The sequence below is a fragment of the Monomorium pharaonis genome, chromosome 7, assembly GCF_013373865.1.
Source record: "Monomorium pharaonis isolate MP-MQ-018 chromosome 7, ASM1337386v2, whole genome shotgun sequence".
Lineage (NCBI taxonomy): Eukaryota > Metazoa > Arthropoda > Insecta > Hymenoptera > Formicidae > Monomorium > Monomorium pharaonis.
Window position 1 is genome coordinate 7121414 of NC_050473.1, and position 27685 is coordinate 7149098.

Sequence of the window (27685 nt, forward strand, 5' to 3'; positions counted from 1 at the left end):
GATGGGGGATGGGGGGGTGAGGGAAAGACGGTGAACAGAAACGGCGCGAGATAGCGCGACTCTTGCGCGCCTATTTTTAGCCCGGCGCCGTCCTTCGCTTTTACGTAACGACATAAAGACCACGATATATCGCGCGTCTTGAGCCAACCGAATCACCGTTGTGAGAGCTTGTCGCGTGCTCGTTACGGCGTTCGGTGCCCAGCTGCTAATTATGGTCCGGCACCGATAACGCGTATCAGCATGTGGGCGATACGTGCCGTTCGGCGACAAATTTAGTCGCCGGTGACCTCGCGACTGTCATTTCCGCGTGAAGAACAGGGGAAGGCCTCGTCGTTGCCGATTCGCGACGGGTCCGACATCTACCATCAAATGAGGGCTGCGTTCCGTTTCGCCCATGATGCGCTGATGCGCACAATGCATCGTTCATCTTTGTTGTTTGTCTGACGTTAAACAAAGATGAACGATGCATTATGCGCATCATGCGTGAAACGGAACGCAGCCCTAAAATTGCGGCGCAAACTCGTTTGATAAATAAAAAGGGAAGAGCAACGGTGGGACAGAGCAAAAGTTACATTACTGACTGTAGAAGTAGATCTTTGTGTCCTACAGCTGATAATCTTGAGATCTGTATCTGTACTTAGTCATCGTTGATCGAATAGTATTGCCACAGAATATAAGAATCATTAGCTGGCAAACGACTAGATGGATTGTTACTCACAGAGATAAAATCGATAATACAACGAGTGTATTAAATATGCTATAAGCCTTATACAATAATTAACTGTGCTTGATATATTAAAATGATATTAAAATTATGTAATAAATTGCATTTACATATGTATATTTTAATATATAACTTTATCTTTTATAATGTTGTCTTAACTAATGCAATGTTATTCCAACAAAAATTTATAATTCAACTGCTCTATATTAAAATTTGCATCTTTAAAAAATGTAATTTTCAAATTAACTAATTTATTTTAAAGTATAATATGATGTAGTAATAATGCTGTATAAACATACATTCAACGTATTTCTCATGTTTATGTAATCATTTTTCTGTATTCAAGGGAAATATTATTGCACGTACAATTAAATTTTCTATGTGGAAATAAACCGTAATTAGCGTTACATTTTGAAATTAAAAAATAACAAAATCAAATTAAAATTAAAATTGCATTTCAATAATAAAAAAATATCAGAGTGTTATTATTATATAATTTTTCATCATAATACTAGTTAGAGTTCTCAAGTTCTATTTGAACGTTCATTTTAAAAACATCGATTCTATATAACATCCTCTTCCGCAATAACTAGCAAAGAAAATTTTTGAACACAATGCTTCAAAGTAATAAGTTATTGCGAGATTGTCTGCGGAATTTTAAGAGAAGAAATTAAAACATGCTCAATCCCCTTTAAAAAACAGTTTGAAGGAAACATATTATTGTTACACATTTATATCTTCTCGAAGAAGAGATCATTGTTGTGTGAAAGGTGTTACATATAGCTTGTTAATCTTTTCAAGAACAATTTTTTCATATTTTGCATAAAAAATATTATATCTAAAGTACATTTTTTAAATTAAATTAATCTTATAAATGAATATTACAGAGATTATTCTTAAGAGGATTACTCGAAAACAAAAATTCATTGGAAAATGGTTCGTAAAATTGAAAATTTGTTTGTCCCGTTTGATCATGAGGGAAATGGAAACACATTATTTTTAAATAAAACAAGAATTCGGAACGAAATTTTTAAAAAATTGAGCCTTTCGCGCCGTCAATAGTTTTTTCATATTTCTATCAACTACATAAAAGTTCTTTACGTCGTAGAAAGATACAAAAAGAAATCTTCATCGCTCAGAATGTCGAAAGTTTTCCCATCGTTTGGACTTTTAGCGAGTGTTGGCAGATTCGCCCTCCCCCCCCCCCCCTCGCATTTACGTTATTTATCGACTGCTTCCGTATGCACATCTTCAAAAACTTCTCTTTTGCATATCTCAACTTCGATTTGAAAGGAGAGCCACGTTGTGTATCGCTCTTCTCCGACGCATTTCGCTCTCGACATCCTCACTGCTTTCAACCGCCTTATCGTTTCAGCTTTATTCTGCAGATACCTCTTCGCCCCGCTAAAAGTTAACGTCTGGAAATCGTGAATTGATTTGAGACAAGCCACTCTTGAAATTTTTGGAACGCGGATATACAAAGGCGAAAGTTTACCGAATGGAAATTTCTTTCACGATGGAAAAAAGAAATTGAACGGCGATGGTTCTTTTTTGCAACAAAACCTAACAGACTTAATTAAATTAATTTCGCGTACAAATTTGACTAATTTGCTATTACCTTTTTATTATTGTACTTGAAGATCTATTTCTTTTATTGCGTATCACGTGCTGATTATAATATAGATTTGATTGCAATAAATTCAAATTAGAATATCTTATTCGAGTAGAATATAATATTGGATTAGAGAAAACGAAGAAATATAAGTTTTATGCATAATTTTATTTAGAGTTTTATAAAAAGAGTAAATAGAGCTATATATTTTGATTGACTTGGAGTTTTCATCAGTTGCAAAAAATAAAATAATTAAATTTAAAAACAGAAAATAAATACAATGCGATGGCATCATAACATAATTCACATAAAGTCAAATATATCAGCTATATTATATTTTCAACTTTTATTGGGCTTTTATATATTTAACTTTACTTATGGACATTTTGACAACATTTCATCGTTTCTATTATATTTCGTCTTTAACTTTTATGTGCTGATGAAGACTCTGTGTTTAAGTCGAAATATAGCGTTTCTTTTATTATTATTATTAAATTTTGTTATCTTAATGAATGAATTATATTGACATCTTTAATATACTCGTTTGTTGACGTTACCTTCTACATATTGCCTTGCATAATAAAAAGCTTATTAACGTTTACTTACTTTGTTTTCATTTTTATGGGACACACTGCGTGCACATTATGCGTCGATGCTCCCCACAAATTGTGCTCCCGCACTCGTAGCAGCACAATGTAACCTTTCGGTCGTATCTTGTTGGACAAAGACTGCACCGTTTACGTTTCAGCAGCTTGTCTTGTTTTTTAACTGCGACTGTATTGTATTCTCCTATAAGTTTTATTATACAACTTTTGACATCGCTCTGGAGTCCCGGTAATTGTATTCTCTCTTTTAAGTAAGGTATTATAAGAGCTAAACTAAGCTCTTTTATAAATTGTCGACGATCTTTGGTGTTATTTTTGGAAAAAAAGTTGAACAAAATGCCAGAATTGACTGCCGCTTGGTCCAGCATTCCCGTGAAGAATCTCATGGACCACCGACGAGTTGATCTCGCGCACGTGTATAAGTCGCACAGTTGAACGAAACGCTCGGTGCCTCCTTTTGTCTCGTTGTAATATTCGACAATTTCTGGCTTACTAGATATGAAAGTGTTTTCTTTTCTGTGCAACGACGAGAGCAGCAGCATGACTTCGTTTCGTTTGGGACAGTAGGACAATAACGTTTTTGTGGTATCATAAACATAACGCGCTGTGCCTACTGGTGTGGTTTTCTTGAACGATTTCGGTAAGTGTCCCTCACTTTTTTTTACTTTGCCAACCATGGTCAGCAGATATTCATTGAGCATTTTATCGAATATTTCTACTGATGAAAACTTGTCGCCACAAGTTACGTTGCGATTTGTTCCGTAAATTGGTTCACACAGAGTTCGGACGTAGTAGCTGGTCGCGCTTTCATCAGCAAGCGTGTCTATTTTGCCCGTGTATGGAAGAGCATTATATAAATAGTAAGTTTGCGCATCGTTCAGACACATAATTTTTATTCCAGAACGATGAGGTTTACTGTTTGTATAAACTTTGGCCTTAAATTTGCCTCCAAAACCGAACATCATTTCGTCAATACACATTTCCTGAGTAGGCGTGTAATTGCTCATGCAATTGTGTATGAATTGGTTCCATAAATCTCTTATAGGAGCTAATAAATCATCTTTTTGCCTTTCTGCGCGAGTATTTTTGTCGTCGAATCTCAATCGAGCAGCAAGGAATTGAAAACGACGGCCAGACATCGTTGCTCTGAACACAGTGTAACCGAAATCCGTTGACCACAGTTCGTCAACAGTTGCAGTATTATCCTTTTTCACGCCGGCAAAGTACAAAAGTCCTATAAATGCCTTTATTTCTGTGGCGGTAGTCTTTTTGGTAAATGTTTGCTCATTCGTGTTACTTGACACTTGTGCCGTTTGTTGTCTTTCTATTTCTTCATTCGTGTGGTGCACTATCATATCAATCATCTGATTTGTAAATAGAAGCAACCATATATTTAAAGGTGAAAAAGCGTTCATAGCATTATACTTCGGACCTGGAAATTGCGGTACGATGTTAGACCGTTGGTCTCTAATCTCAGGAGGCTCTAAATACCATTTGTACATGTTTCTTCCATAAATAAATAATCTCTGATCATCCTGTTTAAAAAATCAGATAGAATTAGATAACAAAATCGATATAATCTTATTGTGTTTTGGTTTATAAATATATTAGATTAATTTTTTAATTTTATTTAACATATAATTAAATGCAACTTTAATCAATGCCTATTTGATCGTGTTTTGTCAAAATCGTAATATTTTATGTATTATTTTAATTTCAGATTTTATGCTTTTTATATATATAAATAATTTGTGTCTATATGAAATAATAAAAAAATATTAAAAACACGGAAAATCTAAAATTAAAATATTACATAAAACACACGCACGCACAGAAAGAGAGGGAGGAGAGAGAAAGAGAGAATGAGAGACAGGGGGAGAGTATAAAGCAAATCATAATTTTCAGATTGAATTAGATAACTCGACAAATTGTATAGAAAAACTTTCACGTTTAAGTTAGACTTTAATTGTTCAAGTAAGATATTGTTAAGAAACTACGACAGTAGGCAATTTCTTTATAGTAATTAAATGTAGGTTCAACTGAAATAATTTTACCAAATTAAATTTAGGTAAAGTTTCAATTAAGTTTAAATCTGTTTCTATCATTTTTATAGGCCCTTTTTAAAGGATATTAACTAGAGAACACTACCTGTTCAAGATTAATCGAAGCCGCTTCTCCGTTCTTATTTTCCTCTTCAATTTCAAGAGGGTCTTCATCTTCATCCTCATCCTCATATTCCTGCTTTATATCAAATTCCTTTATATCTATTTCATGATTTTCGACGAAATTTTCTTCATCCGAAGAATCATCTCCAAGAGCTTCCGAAGAGAAAAGCGAGTGACGAACTTCGTCTGCCGTTCGAAATTCCATTTTTTGGCGATAACTAAATAAGGAAGTGACTATTTGTCAATTTTTTAAAAAAGAATATTTGTTTCAACTAAAAACAACATTTAATTTCGTAAATAATTAGCAAAATTGTTACTTACAGAAAAAAGTCGCGTTTAATGAATATGTGGGTCTGACACGTCCATGTGAGGTTCTACTTGCTCGGCGTTCAGCGATAAACTGGTCCGGGAAATGGCTCCGAAGCAATGTTGTCGTTTCCGAAGCATTCGCAGTCAGCGTGCTGCACGTGTAGCACTTTTATTCTTTGGCATCGGGTGGTTGAAGTGTAGTACGCCGGCTGCAAGAACGGCAACACTGCTTTGGGGTCTTCTCATCCCTTCTACTGCCTAGTTACAGAGAGGGGAGCCAGACTGGCAGGTTTACTGGTTTTGCAGGCACAACCAGATGTTATTTTATTTCTGACACATTCGACCCACGTGTTCACGTGAAGGTTAATGCATAGTATCGACCAAAAGTATTAGGTATATATCAATACATTTTTTTTATTTATGTAAAGTTCTTTTATTAAGGTGACCAGACGTTCAAAATTATGTAGAACTGTTTTGGATTCGTTTCGCATTAAAACTGTCCTAGAATTTTGGATTGGACCAAATAATCTTTTTAACATTTTTGCAGTAATACAAGTTGCTGTTTCCTTTACAAATGAAGTTTACAATTTTTCCAATTTTTGGGAATATTTTTGTAAAAATATTTTAAATAATAATTGTTTTTTGAAAAAATTTATTCTGCAGAAAAATACATATAAAAATATGTATAAATAAAGAAATTCTTGATTTAACTGTCAGGGTACGAACTATAAAAAAATTATGATTTGTACGAACTTCAGTTAGCGTAACTCAGAAACTTTGTCGGGTCATATACATAAAGATTTAATATAAATTTGATATAGATAAATAATTAAAAATATTTTAACAATTTATTATTATCATTGTTCATTAATTACAAAAGAGAAGTAGCAATAATATTGTTTTAAATAAATTGCTATAACACTGAATAATATGTTTTATGCATGAGGATAATTTAAATGATGAAATATTTAATTTTATATTTAAAATTTTTATATTTTTTACAAAGTAAATATTACAATGTTTAAAAAGTAAAATAATTATTAGATTTGTTGTTCAGGGCGTACGCTGCTACACTCGCAGCAAATTTTCGCCACGTGCTCGCGACACATAGGCATATCACACTGCAAACACTTATAATAAGTCTTTCTATCCAAGGCAGAAGGACAGAATCCGCATCTTTTCTGCTTTGGCATCTTGTTGTCTGCCAGAAAATCACGCACTTCTTGATCTTCTGGCAGATCTTTGGCTTCGAGGAAATCTTCGATCATGTTTCGTAATTTCAAACGCAAAGTCGGAGTAGCTAATCGTCTTATCAGAAAAGGTTTAACAAGCGCTAAACTTAATTCAAACATGAATTTCAGTCTTTTCATTAACTCATTACCTTCATTAATATTGTATAATACAAAGCTATTTACACTTGCTTGATCCAGCATGCCATAAAACAAGCGCAAAGGCCATCGGAATGTTTTTCTCGCTACAGTATATTGGTGGCACTTGAAATCAAAGGTGTCTGTCCCTCCTTTCGTTTTATTGTAAAAAACTACAATTTCTGGCTTTCCTGTTTCTGTATCAATTTTTCCAGTATAATGTAGCGATGATAAAAGTAAAACTATTTTCTTATTTTTTGGATTATACGATACTAATGTTTTGCCATTTGTATAACCAAATTGAACATTAGATTTGTTAGCAGGAATCTTTTTGAATCTATCTGGAATTTCACGTTTATTCTTTTTCATAGTGCCTACTATCGTCGTATTATAATTTTTTCCCATTGATTCGACGAGTGAATAAGACATAAACCAGTTATCACATGTAATATTACGCTCTGTATTATGAATCGGTTCACTCAATTTTCTCACATAATAAGAAGGAACAGGCTCTTGCTGATCTCTGTCTATTGTGTCAACATAAGGCATCGCATTTATCATGTAATGCGTTACAGCGTCGTTCATCGATACAATTTTTATACCGTACTTGTCAGGTTTCGAAGGAATATGTATTTTAAAAGAGCATCGTCCTCGAAAAGAAAGTAGTTGCTCATCAATAGTACAATTAGAATCAGGCTCGTAATTATCTTTACAGTTTGAAATAAATAAATTCCAAATTTCTCGAATATTAGCAAAACGATCAACTAGTTTCCTTTCGGGACGAGTGTTCTTATCGTCAAATCGTAAATTCTGTAATATAAAAGTAAAACGGTTGTGACTTATTGTCGCTTTGAATAAAGGCATGCTATGAACGCTCCACCAATTGACTGTTTTTGACATAATCATCTTATGCATTCCAGCATAATACAATAAACCGATACATGCTTTTAGCTCTATAAGATCTATGTGTTTATGACAAGATAAATTAATTTTAATATTCTTTGCCTGCTTATCCCGAATGTTCCTATCAATCTCTTCATTTGTGTGTTTTACAATAATTTCTAATATATCATCTGATAATAAACAACTCCAAGCCTCAATTGGTGCGTGAGCGTTCACAGCGTTACCTTTTACAGCAGGCTTGTGAATATACTGTGATCTTCTATCTCTTGGTTTTGGAGCATTCAACGACCATTTGACCCCACTTTTTGTATGCAGGTAACCCGGGCGATCTCGCTTGGGCGGTGGTTCTGCATTATGGTGCGACGTACCTGCCTGCTGTCCCGCCTCTCGCTCGATCGTTTCTTCTTCGCTGTCGTCCTCAACGTCGGTTTCCGAAGCGTGCGAGCTCTCTGACTTAATGTTATCATCTGTCTCGCTTTCGCTCATTTCGGATGATTCATCCTCCTGCCCATTCTCGTATAACGTTTCAAGAACCTGCGCGTCTCGTGCCCTACACGTGATCATCTAAATATTTATAAAATATAGCTCACAGATAACGGTAGATAAATTAAAGCATTTAATAATAAACTAAAATACGAAAATACATACATATATTAGAATTAGGTAAAATTTCAATAAAGTTTAAATCTATTTCTATCATTTTTATAGGCTTTTTTTTTAAAGGACATTAGCTAGAGAATACTACCTGTTCAAGTTTAATCCAAACCGCTCCTACGTTCTTATTTTCCTCCTCAATTTTAAGAGGGTCCTCATCTTCATCCTCATCCTTATATTCCTGCTTTATATCAAATTCCTTTATATCCATTTCTTGATCCCTGAAATTCTCTTCATCCAAAGAATCACTTCCAAAGGCTTCTTTTTCCGAAGAGAAAAGCGAGTGACGAACTTCGTCTGCCGTTCGAAATTCCATTTTTTGACGATAACTAAATAGTGAAGTGATTGTCAATTTTTTTTTTTAAAGAATGTTCGTTTCAACCAAAAATAACATTTAATTTCATAAATAATTAGCAAAATTGTTACTTACAGAAAAAAGTTACGTTTAATGAACATGTGGGTCTGACACGTCCATGTGAGGTTTTACTTGCTCGGCGTTCAGCGATAAACTGGTCCGGGAAATGGCTCCGAAGCAATGTTGCCGTTTCCGAAGCTTTCGCAGCCACGTGCAGCACGTGTAGCACTTTTATTCTTTGGCATCGGGTGGTTGAAGTGTAGTACGCCGGCTGCAAGAACGGCAACACTGCTTTGGGGTCTTCTCATCCCTTCTACTGCCTAGTTACAGAGAGGGGAGCCAGACTGGCAGGTTTACTGGTTTTGCAGGCACAACCAGATGTTATTTTATTTCTGACACATTCGACCCACGTGTTCACGTGAAGGTTAATGCATAGTATCGACCAAAAGTATTAGGTATATATCAATACATTTTTTTTATTTATGTAAAGTTCTTTTATTAAGGTGACCAGATGTTCAAAATTATGTAGAACTGTTTTGGATTTGTTCCGCATTAAAATTGTCTTAGAAAGTATTTTGGATTGGACCGAATAATCTTTTTAAGATTTTTGCAGTGGCACAAGTTGCCTTTACAAATACAGTACAATTTTTGCAATTCCTGTGAACATTTTTATAAAAATATTTTTAATAATAAATGTTTTGAAAAAACAAATTATTCTGCAGAAAAATACGTATGTGTAAATAAAGAAATTCTTTATTTTATATTTTTATCTATACTCTATAAATCGTAATCAGTGGATATTCACTGATTCACAGTGGCATACTTATAACCGTGATAATCAGTGAATATTCACTGTCTTTCAGTAAGTTTCACTTCAGAATTAGTGTATAGTCATTAAAAGATCAGTGTAATTATTTCACTTATTGATAATCAGTAAATGATTATAAGTATATCACTGAAAGTCAGTGTATTTTCACTGATTTTGTCAAGTTTTCACTGATTGTTATTTAGAGAGTATAGATTATACATATATATACATATGATAATATGTCTATATTTAAAAAGAATGAAAAAGTATGTGTAATTCGCTTTAAAAAAATTTCAAAGTGCTTAAAAATAAAAATGTCTTGTAATAAATGTCAGTCATTTATTGGCATATTAGTATTACTGTATTACTGCGGATTACGAAATAAGTAATCACTAGAATTCCTCACCTAATAACAAAGATATTACACCATAATACCTAAGGGTCATAATACCATCTTCTCCTTTATTATGTGTAGCACATTTTATGTATATAATATGTGTTCGGAATATGCCATATCGCGCAAAATTGATCGCACATAAAACGTGCACATATACACGGAGTTATATAGCTTGACCGGTTGAGTCCCACTGTACAGGCGCGTAATTCGTTAATGTAGTCGTCATTAACGTGAAAATTATGACGCGACTGTGTTCCCGATCGGTGTCATCTTATTGGAGTTTGCGAGGCTAATCTGTTACCGGTATACAATCTCGTGGGAAATTAGCTCCGACTATGAGAGAGCGCGACCCCCGGCGACGGAATTATTCGCCTTCTAAGCACGGTATTAGCTTAAATACCGTTTAGTCAGGGAACAGGTAATCAATCATGCACGGCAGAGTTTATTGAATTCGTGAACAACACAAAGAGAAAGGACGTCGATCACATAATCATATTATGAATTATACATTAGAGCGTATTATTGCTCGTACCTACACATTTTGTTTATAATTTGGATATTTTTTTGTAATAGAAATGTCTTAACTTTTACAGTGTGACAAATACAGTGTGATTTGCCTAGATTGCAGAGAAAAAAATACAATACAGTATATTTTTCTCTGCAATCTGGGCAAATCACTTCCGACCATTTTTTTTGTTTATATTTAAGTGGTAAAAGTGAAGTAAAAATTGATGCACATACTTTCAAGCTTGTATTATAGAACAAATCTATATTTTATTTTTGAAAAAATATGGTAATGTAATTATCGAAGATTAATCAAAAATTGAATAAAATTTACTTGTTAAAGTAAACTAGTACAACTTTTTATAATAAATGCATAAAGAATAGCTTTAAGATTTTCTAGTTTAGATATGACTGTTGAAAAAAATACAGAAATTTCAAATCTTAAAAAAATAATTTTTAAATAAAACCAGATATTTAGACATTTCTTTAAAATTAAAAACGAAATACTTTGAATTTTTACAAAATTTTTCCTTTTTATAAAAATGTAATGTTGTTTATAATCTGGGATCATTAGTAGTCAGACAGAAGTCAACTTAATGTTTGTAGGGAAATTCTTGGTTGCTCCATCGCATAAAGATTCCCTTCACCACGAACTTTTTCATGAGGAGTTAAGAAATGGGGGATTCTTTGAGATTTCGAGAAACCATGAATAAAAATCTATCAAACACAAGTTATCCAGAATTGCAGCGAAAGGATTAGAATTTAAAAAGTAAAAACAATAAGAAAAGAATCTGTGAATTGAAATTTTTAACGATAAAATTGCGAATAGAAATGTTGTGATTTATTTTAAAATGAATAGGAGGAATATACATATATATTAATGAAAAAAATATTTTAATAAAAGATTTTTATACATCGGGATTATTGAAAATTAGGAAACTGGAAAATTGAGAAAAAATAATTTTTAATTGTTTAGCGGCGCTCAACAATTAAATTAACAAAAGTGGATTAACAAAATACTGTCTGGCAATTATAATCATCGTATCGAAACGTTTTATTTGATTTGCAATTGCAGCGTCGAGCATTAACAGTATTGCTATGTCTGTAACTTGATTTCGCAATTCATATCGATATCATGAAAATTCACAACGGATACTGGCAGCGCTGATTATCGTTTGCTTAGCGCTATTGAGTTAATTAGGAAATTGGGTTAATGTGACTGATATTTCAACTCCGCTTTGTCGCGCGTCGTACGTGCGCCTCAGATGCAATTCATTACAATCAGCCGATAATTGTCCAAACAATCCAGCGAATTGAATATTCTCCATCGAATTACCATCTTTAACTAATTACTTCGTCCATCCTGACTTGTTACGGGGTACCAAGAGAAACATCTCCCTCGTCGAATAAACCGGACGCGCGCGACGCAATTAGCTATGATTGCGATACGAGGAAAACTGCAATCGAGAGACATCCGGGGTTTATATTTCTGCGAGAAAAAGGAAACCTGACAGTAAAGAATTAATATATAATAGGTTTTCTTAATTAACATATTATATGAGTCATAAATTTCGGGTGCCACTTCAGATTATTTAGTTCATCAAATTTTATATACGTATGTAAGAGAGAGATATTATATTATTTTTATCTTTATACTATTTAAAGTATACGCGAGACAATCTTATGTATAATATAATTTATTTTTTGACAAGTATAATATTTATGTAAAAAAAAAATTAGGATGCTTTAATTAAAGTAAAATCGTAAAATTATGGTGTAAATTGTATATAAATTTATTCAGTTATATGTTAATTAGAAACACTACAGACAGTCCAGTTGTCTCTTTTTCGTAATTGTAATTAGTCATCAGTTCAATTAAATTGTTTATTGTCAGTCGATTTAATTATCGATTTAATTTTGAATTGCATTACGTAATTTGTTAATTTATTTATTTGTATCTTGTTATTAATTAAAAGTGCCAAATCAAAGTTGCTTATTTTGGTTAATAAGAATATAATTATAAATAAGAATATAATTTTGACTTACATCTTTTTTTGATTTCATTATGTGATGGTCTAATCTGGCTTACGGGTATGCTTGCTACAAAATTCTCATATATGTCAAGGATTACAATTGCAGCGCAGAGAAATCCGCAAAAATTTAAGACGAGCCACACAAAAAGTTTCTTTCAACCGTTTTGCTTTTTATGCAAGAGATTTTGCAGAGTCATCATGACATTTTCATATACGTCGTGGCCGACTTAGCAAGTTAAAGTGATTCAATCTTTTTTTTATGTAAATTATTGTGCTTGGTCGTTTCAAGATCGTAATTTTTTTAAGTAGTGCATATTGAAATATTTTTTTAATAATCACTTTCTTACTCTTTGATATCATTCTTTTTAATAAAGAGCAATAGGTTTAAATTTTTTTTTAAAGTAAAGTAACACGGTTTCACTCGCTGTCACTTATTCATTCATTCCAATCTCCTAATTTATCTACTAAAATAAAATGGTTTGTTTAGAGACGCGAGACTAGATGAGAATATTATCATTACTTTACAAAAAAATTGGTAAAAATATATAATTTATATCATTCTCCTTTCAGTCAAGAAATATTATTGCCATGCTGATTTATAAAATTATATACTAAATGTTTTTATTTAATAAAATTTTGCATATATATATTTGTATAGTCGTAAATACGTATATTTTACATTATTTTTCATATAATTATTATAATTAATGAGAATTTCTATATCGTATATATATTTTATGAGAACAAATGATATCCTAAATGACCTAAATAATAAAATCGATAAGATTGTATAAGATATTTTTTTCTTCTCTAAAATGTAAAACAGGCAGATAAGGAAAAAACCAAACGCCAACTCAAACAACATTTTATTGATGACTTTTCCTCCGCTGTGTTTTCTTAAGAACTTTCCTGACTGCACCTGCTGTTGACGCTTCAACTTGATGTTTCAAATAAGTTTCAATCCTGAAGAGGCATCACTAAAATAATATTGGTCAGTTGAGTAATTTTGTCGATTTAAAAATGTCTCAATTTTACATGTTTATTGATTTAAATTTATGTTATGATTAGGTTAATATAATGTCAAATTAATACATTTTTATTTTCTTGTTCTCTTATTGACTTTGTATAATAAACAAGATAATCTTATACATAGTCACGAAACTAATTGTCAAGACATAAGATTATTTAATATAACAAATTTATATCAAATATTATAATTTTTAAGGGACTACTTGGTTGAAAGTGAAAAACCTTACCAGTGATAAATTTCCGTCAAAAATATGCTTTTAATTTGTAGCATGAAATAAATTTTCTAATATTCTATAATCGGACAATTAGTTTTGTGACTATATAATTAAAATTCTAATTTTCGGTTCGAATAAGTATTGGAATTCCATACATGTTATCATTGTTTCAACAGATCTTTAGGTAAAAAAGAGCATCATAGAATTTTATCAACAGCAGGTGCAGTCGTCTGCAGGAAAGGGTCTTAATAAGATATGGATAAAAGATCATTAATAGAATGTAGCTGCTTTCCAGGGAGACAACGCGAAATTCAGAATAGGTGAGGAAGAACAAAGACCGGATGGCAGACGATAATCCAGATACCATTTGCTGGTTTACATGCTATCCTACCATCCCGATCTCTCAGAATTATACAGATCGTACGGATTTGGATGGGATGGAGTGTCGCTGTAACATCGCGCTGTATTTCGATTATCGCCGAGCGTTCTCTTGTTCCTCTACTCAGTTATGCCATATGCATTATACACCTTTACATCTTAATCTTAGGCCTTGCGCGCCAGAATGGATGTTACGTATTAGGAATTTTAGAATCAGATATCAGAAATTAGATTCATATTAGAGGCATTAAATTAATTGAAAAATTATGTTCAGCAACAAAATCCACTGCAGACCGAATAGGCAATCTCATCTTTATCTTTATGCTTGAAACATTTGTCGGTCGCATATTTAACTTATAACAGTTTCTTTAATGTTAAATGTAACGCATAAATACAAATAAAATGTAAACATAATAATAAGTTCGATTAGATTGTGATACATTAGACATCGTGCACGTTGCTTGTCTATATATTGTTTAATTTCTTCACGTCACGAACAGTCACTATGTTTTGCCGTTTAGTACGTGACACAGCCTTTCTAGAAATGCTTTTGGAAGAGATACGTCCGGTGAACGTTAAAGCGTGCACGATGTCTAATGTACACGAACGTAATGGAATTTCCAATTTTTCCTAGGGAAGGGGAAAGAGAGGATACGTATTGAAGATACGTGGAATTAACGCACGCGAATATATCCTGAGTATTATATTGGAAATCGATATTCATGACTTCGTTTCCGTGTCCTTGCCCTCCTTCGGTCTCTTCCTCATTCGCTTTCTGCGTCCGCTCTCGAGTGCGGATACGTACATACTATTTCCGTATCCGGCCACCGGATACGATTCGCTTATCATCTAACTTTACCCTTTGATCATCGGATTTTCAGCGAGCCGTTTTGGAGCTCTTAGACGGATTACATAAGTATTTAGAGATTACCGCGACTGAGCTCGCGATTATTCACGACTGATGCACTGCCTCTTGCACTGGTGAAGCCATATTTGAATAAACCCATCGATAATGGCTTCTGAGCGATGCTAAATGATCATTAAAGGAATTCTAATCTCTTTAGAATTCCTTTAGAAATAACATTAATAGTATCGGATATCGTAAGAATGTAAAAAGAGGACTCGTTGCATTGTTGTCCGTTATGTGATGTTTATTCCATTTGATTTTAATCATTAACAGAAACGAGAATGACATTATGGCTTTTTATTGAAAACTATTAGAGTTAATAATATTTTATCATGTTTGTTTCAAACATTATCTCGATTTTTTTCTACAAAGGATCATAATTTTTATTTCGAATAAAAAATGATAAAATGATATAATACAGAGAAATCAAGAGAGAATAAGTACCAAAGAAAACATTTCGAGCATTACGTTACATGCAAAACCATTTCAGATACAGAGCGAATCATGTGGTTAATGTAGGGGCAAAACGAGGTTAAAACTCTTAGCATATACGTATAATATTAAATGAAATATCTATATCCATCGGTATTTATTACGGATTTTTGGAATAATCTTTTACTAAAAATAAAATTAAATAGGGCACAAGGACGAGAAACATTAAAGCTTTTTGTTGAGAATTCTATTAAAATTAATATTTTATTATGTTATTTCAGACATTATCTCGATCCTTTTTTACCAAAGATTAAAATCACAATTTCAAATAAAACAGTGATATAATTACGAAGAAATCGTGGGAGATTAAATACCAAAGTGAACATTTTCAGCATTACGTTACAAAATCATTGAAGATACAAAGCGAATCAGTTGGTTAATGTATATAGGCGAAGCAAGACTAAAAGCCTTAACACAAACGCGTATCCCATATGAAACATCCATATCGATCAGTATTCACTGCGGATCTAGCCATCAAATTACGTATCTACGTAACATATGTTCGTGTGTCTATAATCCGATGGTTTATCAAGCGACATGTGTTGACTAATGTAATGGCCCACCGTTGCATTACGGAACGGAATACGATTCTACCTTTCTCTTTCGCCAACTGCATAAATTAAGAATAGCGACGGGTTATATCCGTTGAAATCGAAATTAGCCAGTTTGTCTCGGGTGAATTATTCGTTCGCGTCAATTTTATCGATGCAATTAAGTAGCCAGAATTTTTAACGATTTCATAATCGCCACTCAATCTCGTTCGCCATTAGGAAATGTGTCCCAAGTGCACTTTTTGCTCGCGTTTTCTATATTCATTCTCCAGATACATTTCCGAGTTTTTCCTCTACGCGCCACCGCAGAGCTTTAATACGAGTGGCACGGTATTTTTCGGATACGGCTGACTATCAGCGGCACGTTATAGGGTCATTGGTTCCTTCCCCCATCGATTGCGCGTTTTATTTCCATTCGCTTTTCCAAGCGAGCGTGAAATTCCGTATTTCACGGAAAGCGTGACCTGACGGAAATTTCACGGTGTATCCACCCTGTTTCATTCACCATGACATCCGAGTTTTTCAACAATAATAATTAAACGAGTCGTCATTTATAAAAATAACGCTCGAATTGATTTCGTGCCCGCGCGAATATGCGTTAATTGATAATGATGTTCGATCATTAACAATATGTTTATTTCTTTTTTTTTTTTTAGATGAATGAAAATATCATATTTATACGGTTTTGCGCGCGTGACTCGTAATAATAATTGAAATAAACGCAATTTTCATTCTTCCAAATCTTTATTCAGCGCCAACTCGATATTAAATTTATAATCAAATATTAAATTTATAATTAAATCGATTCGAGCTGGTTCGCGCCTCTTTCTCTCTCTCTTTTGCACACAGAGAGAAAGCTTTCTTTAGATTTAATAAACAGTTTTGTTCGAAAACTCCAAAACACCCATTTCTTTGGTTTTAATAAATTTTATACACATTTCTTTAGATTTAGTAAAATTTATTAGAAACAAAGAAATATATGCATTGGAATAGTCGAACAAAACGGTTTATTAAATTTAAAGAAACCTTTCTCTCCGTGTAGTGTATGAAGAGAAGATTATCTTTTCGCTGTTATTTCTCAGTGACAAGTGAAATACCTGAAGAAAATCCGCGTTTTTTCCGCGACAAATCCACAAACGCAATAACCGATTGGGAGATTTCCCGAATAATTCAATCGGGATCGATAATCGCGTAATTGATTGTTTCCCTCAGCGCCCGGCGCTGACACGAAACTTGGAATCGATATCTTGAATCGCACGTGCTCCGTCACTTTGTGCCCGCACACGTATAACCGTAGAACAATGGCGGCGTGTGTATTGTGTGTTGCCTTTCCTGTCAAGCTCGGCTGGGTCTTCCATTCGCCGTGGACGGCCCACGGGAAATAAAGCACTTCGGCGTGTCGTCGCTGATGGAGACAGAGCAGAACGAGGAGTAGCAGCGAGAGGCGAAGGAAACGGGGGGAAAGGGGGAAGGACGAGGGACGACGTGGCTGGCAGGTACCAGCAGCGACGCATCAAAACTAATGAGCACGGTCGTGTTTTATGCTCGTTATGTCGCCGAAAGATTGGCGCGGCCGTAAATCTCCAAGATAAGTCTTTCACAAATTTTGATCACGGTAAAAGCCTGATTTCCGGCGAAAAATCCGGGTCAGGATGCGCGAGATATAAGAATAGAGAACGGCGGAGGGTACGAGTATACAGGGATGACGGTAGCATTCGAAAAGACAAGCTGCCATTTTACTTCTCGTCAAACTTGATAAATTTCGCACGTACTAGACAAATTATGTATTATATATACAAGAGAGAAAGATTTCTTTAGATTTAATGAACAGTTCTGTTCGACTATTTCAAAGCATATGTTTCTTTGGTTTTGGTAAATTTTAAACAGATTTCTTTAGATTTAATAAAATTTATTGGAAACAACGAAACATATAGAGCTTTGGAATAGTCGAACGGTTTATTAAATCTTGCGTACCTTTCTTCTTGATATTTTTTGTAAATATATATTTTGACGTATTCTTTGTAATACTTTTAAGAATTATTTTTCCTCTTTATAGATTGCAAAATATTAGAACAGTGAACACTATTTTTATCGAAACAGATCTTATTAAACATTAACTTCAAATTATCAAAATTTTAGTAATACAAACTGCCATAATAAACTTGAATTATTTGGGTAAAAATTATTCATCTAGCACTTTAGAATTAAAGAAAACTACGGGGAGAATCAAAAGAAGAATAGTGTCCCTTTTAAAACGAATTAATGATTCATGTAATTAAGTTAAATCTATCAAATATTGTGTGTGTGTGTGTGTGTGTGTCTACGTAATATCTTGTAATATATCAAACCAATTTCTCTCTCTCTCTCTCTTTTTCTCTCTCTCATCCGAGCAATGAACATTCAGAGAGACAAAATGTGGTTTGCTCGTTGGCTTTGGACAGGTAGAAAGGAACAGAATGGTCGCTAGGGAAACGCAGATGGCAGAGGGCACGCGGAGGGAAACGGAAAGAGAGAGACATAGAAAGAGAGAAAGAGAGAAAGAGAGAGAGAGAGAGAGAAAGCGAGCGCGGCACGAGAGTGTCGGAATCCACGGGGATATAACCATCTCGAACAACGGGATGAAATCCATTTCCGAGATTGGTGACTATCGATTGAGGCGTTTTGGGGGGAGCTTCGGTTCTCCGCGCGCGCGGTCGCCGCATTTTACTCTCTAATTTCGTGATAATTAGCTGAAACGCTCGTTAATATCGGCGACCAGGCTGCGCCGGTTGCGGTTTTCGGTTCGGGCGTTAACAAGCTTCCTCTTCCTGCGCACCTCCATTCGTTCTCTCCTCCCTGCTGCCACGTCTACTTCCGCCAGCGGCGTTGTCTCTCGCTCCGCGTCCTCCGTTCGATAGCTATTTCGAATTCTCGAGCTGGTTCGCGTCATTTTACGAGTATTTGTAACGGATACTTTATTCCAAAGGGAATTATACAAAACGTGATTTATATGTTTTAATTAATTATTTAATGCGAGCTTAATCTATTGGATCAGATATAATTGAAAGAGAATACGGTTTAACATAATCGAAATAGAGTTTTTTTCGAACCAATGCTCACTGCAGGATTTTAGTGTTCAATAATATTTCTAATGATATGACTATTTATTTTAATTTTTTACTTTTACATGTTAGTCTTATTTCAATTATTGTATAAACATGTTTAAACATGTTAAAATCTTATTCAGAATTTCATTACACAATCAATCAAGCTATTAGAATTATTTCTCTCTATTAATCAGATTAAAAAAAACATTTTAAATTCTTGTTTGATTATTAATAAAAACGAACTTTACGTGTGCGATTAATGACTATTGTATCGAGTATGATGTGAGATCAATTGACATCATTTTAAAACGAATGAATGATTAACTTTATTTTTAGTTATCTTCCCACATCCGTGAAATCCCGCAACTTTGCCACTCTATATTCCTGGACAGAAAAAACATTTTTTAGCTTATATTTTTAAATCAATACTTAGAGTAAGATCAGTAACAAATAAAGACGAGTCAAATAAAAAATATTTTATTTCCAAGCGGTTAGAATCCGTTTAAATAAATCTTATTGCAAAAAAATCGGCAATATGAAACATCGCATTAGCTATATCGTAATCCGCTATGGATTCAGGGTTAATAAACTCGTAGCATCTCTACGGAAGCGGCATTTATCCACTCGACTTATTTCTTCCCTTCGGCTTTCATTTCCTCGTGCCTCCGACTTATCTGTACAGCGCCGACGAATAATCTTCTCGTTGCAACAGAACGGTGAGAATAAAAAGATATCCCCGTCGCGAATCGTAAACCGAACTTTTACAAGCCGCGCGCGGCGGCGACGGCGTCTTGCCGTCCCGCCGTGAACTTTGCGCGGCGAAGGAAATATGTATATTGGAACGAGCGGGCGACGACGAGGACTCTAACAGTGGGTTTAATCTCGCCGGCGATAGATTGTTTTACGGGCGAGCACACGCCGGACGAGCGAGCGAGCGAGCGGACGGTGTTCCCACGCTATAAGTGTATTCATATTCGAGAGCGAGGACTCGAACATCCCGCTCGCTCGTTCGTTTATTACTCTCGGAGGTACTTCTCGGGATCGCGTAGCTTTTCAATTAAGTCAAGCGCGCGGCTCGCTGGCATCATCGCGCACTAAACCCGCGTGCCCGTTTCAATTAAACCCGTACGCGCTAATAGAGTCCGGTGAATAGTTATTTTCGGCTTTTCGCTCGGAAAGTCAAGCCGATCTTCTTTTTTTTTTATATCCGCTCTCGTCGGCGATATCTCGCCTCATTTGCAGGGGCTTTTCACCGTTTCCGAGCGCGTGTCTTGATGCGCCTCTATGTGAAAATTCGAACTCGTACTCGCGGCTGGAAATAAAGAGAACTCTTTTAGAATGATTTTCAACGCCGTAAAATACGAGAAGTCAAAAAGTAACTTTCCCTATTTTTTTTTTTTTCTTATTGAACCACTTCATCGGAATGGAAAAGCTGTTTCCGAAAATACTTCTTCTCAGTGATAGAAAGACATGAAAAAGTGATGGCAACTGTTTTCTGAAACATATATAGGATTCTTTTCGTGGATTTTGCCTCTAGAACAGTAATTAATGCGGATGGTTATCAGGCCAGTCTTAAAAAGCTCAATGTGGCTATTTGTAGAAAACAGACTCGGCTTAAAAATTTAATGGAGCCGACTGAGATTCGAACTCTGAATCCTTGATTCTCATTTTTAAAAGGTTATACACATCCGAGTGAAAGACCTGATTTTGCAACTTTTTTTTAGGATAAAAAAAACGAAAAGAGATAAAGCAGTCATCGTTTATTTTATTGGAAAGGTCACACTTTTTTCTGTTTGCAAAATTAGATCTTTGGTTTAATTATCAATTGAAGTAATGCTCACCTATTTAGATATTTGTGATAGTTCGTAGCTCCTGCGCTACTTCCGTGATTATTCCGGTAGCCCATGCATATTTATAATTGACTCTATGGTTTTTTATAATTTCCTACACATAGTTTTGGGGGAAAAAATAGAGAAGATTACTTTTCCCTTCATATCATTAGATCTCATTGCTACATTTAGCTTTGCGCTATAAAGGAAAATCACGGCACGGCTTAATTTTCAAGAAACTAATTCAATTATATCCGGGGATCTAAGTGTCTTTGGAACTGGGAAGTAATAGCTCAAATTTTCAAAGAGTTAGTGGCTTAATAAGTTATACATCTTGATATCTAGGTCACGCGAGTATTCCACAGGAACGTAATAACTTATTAGATTCTATATTAAAAATATTACAGAGTAATACACATAAAAATTAAAAAATTAGCTATTTTAAATATTACATTTTTTCAGTTTTGTGGAAGTTCCAACGCTATTAAGAATACGATGAACGAGATCGTTTTCCTCTCATAATATTTGCATAAATTAAAATAAATAATTGAATTAAAAATGCAAGAGATTTTTTATCTTTCAAGATGCGCGATTTTGTCTTTCTTGCGTCTTCTCTCTCGATGTTTGTTAAGATAAGAGTATTTTGATTGTGATCTTATTGTTAATTTAGCGCACGTCTCGACGACATAAAAGGAGTTTCGTATTAGGTGGATTTGCCACGACAGATAGCATCCTGATTTCGGCGTACCAAAAGTGACTTTGAAAAAAAGGTGAGCGACACGACCATTTATTTAATTACTCGAGTTTCTATTATCAATGAACAACGATAGCGCGCATTGTACTAAGCTGTCCGGATCTATTGGATTGTCTATCGTTCGGCTAATGGTATCAATTACAACGTGAGAGGCTTTTAATGGACTTCTTTACGTGGAGGTTGGAATTAAATGATTTGAGAAGGTAAGATACTCAAGCTGCACAATGATTTCGAGACATCACAAAGATGTCGTGTCAGATTAACGGAAATCTTTTGAAAGTACAAAAAATTCAATATGAATTTGTAATAACGAAAACAATATTTTAGGTCGAAAAACAGCACATGTTATTTTATTATTTTTTTTAGGTATATATTAAGTGTATATATTATACACAGAAAAGAATATTCTTTGATTTGAGAATATCTTTATTTTCGAAATGAGAAATATTAACATTAGATTATGTGATATTAAACAGATACAATATTTGCATAATGAGATATGTGTATATATTTTTATAAAAAAATATTTTTTCATTATTCAATAAGAATTTTCATAATTGAAAGGAAAGAATAATATTGGAAAATAACAATATATATATATCTTAAAATCAAAAATTGGAATTTTTTAATATTATTATTATCAAAATGACATTATTGTGCTCTTTTAAGATAACTACTATACATTAAAATAAAAATATACTTTGTTGAACTTTAAAATTATTTTCTATAAAGAAGATTAAATTATATATAAGTAAAATTATCATTTTCTTGTATCTATTAAACAATAATTATTAAATACAATGTATTGATTTAAATTTGATACTAACGTTAAATATTTTTTTCTGTGTATATATTAACTACTGTAGTTATCATATCTTTGTAAAATATCAAGAAATTTTATCAGAAATAAAGATAAAAAATTCTGAATAATCCATGTAGTTTAATGGTTATATATTTCGATAAATTTTTAAATAGCGTAGCAGAACAATATATTTTTTGTCGACTAGTACATCGATTTGTACATTGATGTGCACGTGCACATTTGTATCGATAATAGAGAAAAAAAAATTGCGATAATAGAGAAAAAAAAAATGAGAGGGAGATCAGTTGCAGGTCTTTCCAAATTGTAGTTTTATTCCTACGGTCAAACATTACGCGGCAATTAAAGTCGTTAATTTAAATAAGAAAATAGTTGCGTAGCGTTAAAGAAAAATTCCACTATCAATGAGATCCGATAGACAAACTGTTCGCGAGTTTTTCTTCCAGAGGATAAATTGTTCAAATGAGAATTTAATTTTCTGAAAATTCTCGACCTTAGTGCAGCACGACCGAGAGTTATCGGATGACTATTAATATTTTCCGCAACAATAACTCCTTGCCGAATCGCGGAAAGGTTCAAATTCGCCCTTTCCGAAGACTAATCATGCGAGAAATAAGAGAACGACGTTCTTTGGCATACATTTGTTCAAGCGGATACCGGGATCGTGGACGATTCTCAATTATCAGTCGTTAATTATTTGTCACGTAATATCGCGAGTGAGTTTATCATGGAGATTAATTGAAAAGCTTGATCATGCCCCTTTATGATTCACTAAATACATCAATCTACTCTCTATTTTATCTCGTATATTCCCATCAGATATATTAGATACTAGATCTGCTTTGAATCTGTTAACGTTATACGTGAATCACAACGCGATTTGATCGCGATAATTGCACTAGTTTAGAGGATTTTATGCAAAATATAAAAACTGTTTTTAGGGTAATTTTTTACGCTAGGTCTGTTAACAAAATATTTCCGTCATGTCTGGTTTTTTGAAAAAGATACTTTTATTCTAATATAATAAAGTACTTTTATTAGAGTTGGGAAACAAAAGTTTTGAGCGTTTACTTTGTGCTTTTATAAAAGAAAGTAATACAAATAGGTTTCATTGATTCTATGATCACGTAGCACTTTTTTCCAATAATGTAATATCGACAAACGTAGTAGAAATAGTGTGGATTAGACTTACATAATCTTTTATTTATGCTATAATATAAACTAATTAAAACAATAGTTCCGCGCGATATTTTTATAAACAAATAATGATACACATTATAATATCGCTATCAGTAAAAAACAGTTATTAATATGCTATATCTTAAAGTTTGACTTGAAAAAACATTTAAAAAAGTTGTTTTCTTTTCTGTACTAGAATTAATATAAAAATTTGCAAATTAGTGTTATTAAATGCTTTGCGTTACGTAAATTCTGCGAATATCTTCATTATACATTAAGGAGCACTCGAGGCGAAAAGGGTTGTTACATCTCCCCGCTTGGCGAAAGTGAGACGTCTCGGTTTGTGTTGCCGTGACAGATGCGATGGCCCTCCGTCTTGCAACCTCCGAGTTAAGTAGACTCCGACATTGGTATCGCGATATATTAAAACAGCCATGTTTGTGACACGCTTAGCGCCTCTCGCGTTAATGAAACCGCAGCACCAGCTTGGATTCGAAAATGTAACTGTAATTATCGTGACCATAATTGCACTAACGCTTCATCGACGCGTGATGTATCCTTAATTTGCGAAATTAACCGGAAACCCCCGGTGCAATCGAATCGAATGACGATGAATCTAAATCTAACGAGTCCTCAGCGGCGCAATTGCACATAATAATTATAAGTTGGCGTGTAATTAAAATTTATCGATCGTTCTAAACGCGAAATTCTGATTCATTTGAAACACATCGCGACGAGACACACTGTAATATCCTTGCCAACTAATTAACAAGAATAAATAACTGCAGCTAAAAGGAGTTTTATAATTTCTAAAATAAATTAATAATATAAAAGTAACTTTTAGAAAAAAAAATTGTTTCTTGCGTATATACACAAATAACAAATAATCGTCTTTTAATACAATGTCTTCTCCTTGCTTAAGACATTTCAGTAGTAATTCATGGATTTACGCGGGCAGTTACGATTTGACAAACGAGCAAAATGCTTGGAGTTTTCTTTTCAATCACGGGTTTTCAACTTACTTTCACTTGTAGACGCTTGTCAGAATTTACCGATAAATTACATGGAACTTCTCGAAGCGTTTTAAGTTGGATTACTTTGTCTGAACGGTAGATTGTTTGAGTGATTGCTATTCTTTCGCAAATTACTATTCTATTGTTTTGTGTGTTTAATGAGCTTTAAACAAAGACAAAGCATAGTTCTGTTGCGACAAATTATATATGCATTAAGCAATTAATTCTAATTAATCTATTTATTAATTAATTCTACTTACTTCACTTCAAGATATCGACATCCTTCTTTAGATTTTTAAATATTATTAATTCTACCAAGATTGTATAATTAATAATTACAAACTTCTAAAGATAATAATCCTTCTTCTTCTTTTTCTAATAATTTTTTTTTAATGAAATAACCAAAGATTATAAAAAACAAATTTTTATCAAGAAATATTTATATTCTTTTAAAAATAATTTTCAGTTTATTAATTTATTAAATAATTTTTTGATTTTCACTATCGGTGTTCACATTTTGTTATTCACACAAATAAGATCACAAATATTAAAATTAATAATTTTAATTTTCGTAATCTATGAGACATTTAACGAAACATGTACATTTTAATTTAATATATATCTCTTTTTGTTAGTTTAATATGTACAAAAGTAACGCTTTGAAAATGATTTTCTAACATACATACATGTATATTATATTCATTGACATCGATACTGAAATACATTTATGGTATTATTAAAGTTTAATTATTTAATTATTTAATAACATTAAAAAAAATTATTTTCAACTCTTATTTCACAGTAATGTGAACTTAGTACGATTAGGAAATATCGATATATTTATTTAATTTGTATAACGATAATATTGTACATTGCATATATGTGAAATAAAATAAATGCTCATTTACATATATTATGAAATATTAATTGTAAGTTGTAAAGTGTAGATATTTATTAATATGCAGCATCATAAATATGAACATTGTAATAAAGAATTTGGGCAGTGTGCATATGAGTCGTGGATAAAAATATTTTCTCTTTTCAATTGATTTGGGCTACGAGTTGACATTTTCGACGAGTTTATTTATAAACATAATTTCTCTCTCAAATGTGTGACTTTGGTAATTGTTCCTATGATAAATTTTTTTAAAAATGATATCGTTTGAAACACGTGCAAATCTGTAAGTGAGATAACGTTATTATTTTACGTAATATTTACAATGCTAATTGTGAGAGTTTATTATTATCATCAACATTGGTGAAAGCTAACGTAGAACCAACGTTACTAAGAACAACTTTTGTTTACGGAACTCAATATCCCATTTGCATTAAACTGGTTGCTAGAAACTTGCCAAACTTATAAGGAGCAAATAATACCTGATTCCCATGATGAAATGTTGCTTGCCTCACGATGAGATTTCATTCCCTAAATTCGTTCACGAAGATGTAGTACATTTGCGAAATGTAATACTCTAAGAAATGTTAAGATCTCTGAAAGAACTTTAAATTAAAAGAAAATTTTTGAAATTCGATAATTTGTTTAATATATGTGTATTATTAATTCCATTATATTTTTTCTGATATGATTTTAAAAAAGTAGCTCTTTGTTCTATGTTGCTTTTTTCTATTAAAACGTTTTATCGAAATGTATTTTTTAATATTTGAAACGCAGAAAAGATTGACAATTTTATACTAAAGGGACAAGGAAATAAATGGCATTCTTCACCTCAAGCGGTATAAAATTCAGTTTCTAAAGTAAGATAGTTCTATTTTAGTGAAAACGATAAGTTTTCACGGAAGAAAAAACTTCTGTTTCAATGCACGGGAGTTTATGATGACCAACGACACAAGGCAGCAACTTCTTGGTTCTTGAAGTTTGCGAACAAATTCGTCTACATCGAAGACGACCAAATCTCATTCCACGAATATTATTCACTCGTTACGAGTTCAAGCGGAGTTTCTATCAAGTAGTGTCACTTGGATGGGACGTTTCTTTAAACGAAAGTTACATGATTACGTGAAACTTTGCAGTTCTCCTTAGATTTCGCCACTGGGGATACGTATTCTCGGGGAAACTGTCTGCAGTTTTCTCTCGCTTTAAGTTTATTCGCAAATAGGTTTTTCTTTGATCCCACGCGGAGTCTGTCGCATCTTCTTCTTCACGAGCGTTTGGATTTCATCGCTGGAGAATTTCAGCTCGCGAGACGCGAGACGAATTAAGGGCCACGATTTTCGATACATGAACTCGACGGGGGCGTTTTGACTCGTCGAGACGAGAAACGAAATTCGAAGCGTTTGAACTTCCCCCCATGTGCCTCAGTTTCGCGAAAGTGTCGGTTTGCGATAGTCACGTGGCGTGGCAGATAAATATCTGGAAGCACCGTCTTACGTCCGCAATAATTAGGAGAGCCACAAGAATTAGTATGGCGTTGCTTGACGTAGCCGCCGTTGAATCTTGTCGATCGCCTCCGTGCATAGCCGCCGGTTTCTCCTCCTCTGCGAAAATAGATGAGATTCTTTGATGGGATCAAATGTGAGCGAAAAAAGAGCAATCGGACTTATGGAGGGCTCATGAAATATCTGACCAAACTTTGGCAATACGTGATACGTTATACAGGAGAAAACAATTTTGCTGAAGTAACTGAAAATTTATTAAAACACAGATCTGAAAATAATTTTATTAAACTATCAAAACAATTTTATAAGACACCCGAGGAAAAAAGTTTTGATATTTAACAATTGATTTGAGCGTGCATAATTATTTTAATAATGCAAATTATTTTTAGATCTGTATTTAGCTAAATTTTTAAGTTAAAAACCATTTTTTTTATACATGTATGTGCTGATACGCGTATATTGTAAATATATTTCCTCGCCAATGGAAAAACTTTAAATGTACGTCCGCGTTGATCCCGGTCGGAATTGAATTGCTAAAGTAGGCTACTGGTTAACCGTCCCTGCTGGGACTGAAAAAAATGTGCGACCAATCTTCTATC

The 27685-nt window shown here is 33.5% G+C and overlaps 3 protein-coding genes and 1 long non-coding RNA gene across 19 annotated transcripts in view; 1 reads left to right on the forward strand and 3 right to left on the reverse strand.

Moving 5' to 3' along the window:
• The window catches only part of LOC105835074, a 143246-nt gene that overhangs the window by 56639 nt on the left and 58922 nt on the right, over positions 1 to 27685 (forward strand). For 5 of the 7 annotated variants that reach the window (XR_004964078.1, XR_004964082.1, XR_004964079.1 and 2 more), the window contains exon 3: positions 21594 to 21693. The exons of 1 other annotated variant lie outside the window; for it this stretch is intronic. This is a non-coding gene — a long non-coding RNA (uncharacterized LOC105835074). Of the gene's footprint in view, positions 1 to 21593; positions 22478 to 27685 lie in introns of those variants that run through there. One more of the 7 variants, XR_004964076.1, reaches the window with a different exon arrangement.
• On the reverse strand, positions 731 to 6122 carry LOC105835070. 2 transcript variants are annotated; one of them, XM_012678033.2, is made up of 4 exons: positions 5428 to 6122; positions 5090 to 5324; positions 2943 to 4476; positions 731 to 2142 (listed from the first exon to the last, which is right to left on the reverse strand). In XM_012678033.2, the coding sequence occupies exons 2-3, from the start codon at positions 5309 to 5311 to the stop codon at positions 2956 to 2958; spliced, it is 1743 nt and encodes a 580-aa protein (XP_012533487.2). In that variant the 5' UTR covers positions 5312 to 5324; positions 5428 to 6122; the 3' UTR covers positions 731 to 2142; positions 2943 to 2955. The 2 variants fall into 2 exon arrangements, with proteins under 2 accessions (XP_012533487.2, XP_036145520.1); XM_036289627.1 differs by having other exon boundaries at positions 5090 to 5340.
• Positions 6388 to 13018, reverse strand: LOC105828632 (piggyBac transposable element-derived protein 4). Of its 2 annotated transcripts, XM_036289626.1 has the most exons (4): positions 12450 to 13018; positions 8770 to 11892; positions 8431 to 8668; positions 6388 to 8249 (listed from the first exon to the last, which is right to left on the reverse strand). In XM_036289626.1, exons 2-4 carry the CDS (start codon positions 8793 to 8795, stop codon positions 6456 to 6458), a joined length of 2058 nt encoding a protein of 685 aa, XP_036145519.1. In that variant the 5' UTR covers positions 8796 to 11892; positions 12450 to 13018; the 3' UTR covers positions 6388 to 6455. The 2 variants fall into 2 exon arrangements, with proteins under 2 accessions (XP_036145519.1, XP_012522541.2); XM_012667087.3 differs by lacking the exons at positions 8770 to 11892; positions 12450 to 13018 and having other exon boundaries at positions 6388 to 8235; positions 8431 to 8567.
• Positions 16650 to 27685, reverse strand: part of LOC105835071 (neural cell adhesion molecule 2) — a 237225-nt gene continuing 226189 nt past the window's right edge. For 7 of the 8 annotated variants that reach the window (XM_036289629.1, XM_036289628.1, XM_036289630.1 and 4 more), the window contains one exon: positions 25126 to 27185. In XM_036289629.1, coding sequence (XP_036145522.1) covers positions 27037 to 27185 — 149 coding nt within the window. In that variant the 3' untranslated portion in view covers positions 25126 to 27036. Of the gene's footprint in view, positions 20407 to 25125; positions 27186 to 27685 lie in introns of those variants that run through there. The other variant, XM_028195181.2, reaches the window with a different exon arrangement.

Coding starts and splice junctions, on each gene's coding strand:
- LOC105828632 (XM_036289626.1), bottom strand. CDS start 8,795: ATGTTCATTAAACGTAACTTTTTTCT. Junction 8,669..8,769: donor ATTAAACGTAACTTTTTTCT/GTAAGTAACAAT, acceptor TTCACTATTTAG/TTATCGTCAAAAAATGGAAT. Junction 8,250..8,430: donor TTTGGATTAAACTTGAACAG/GTAGTATTCTCT, acceptor ATAAATATTTAG/ATGATCACGTGTAGGGCACG.
- LOC105835070 (XM_012678033.2), bottom strand. CDS start 5,311: ATGGAATTTCGAACGGCAGACGAAGTTCGTCACTCGCTTTTCTCTTCG. Junction 4,477..5,089: donor CTTCGATTAATCTTGAACAG/GTAGTGTTCTCT, acceptor TTTTTTAAACAG/GATGATCAGAGATTATTTAT.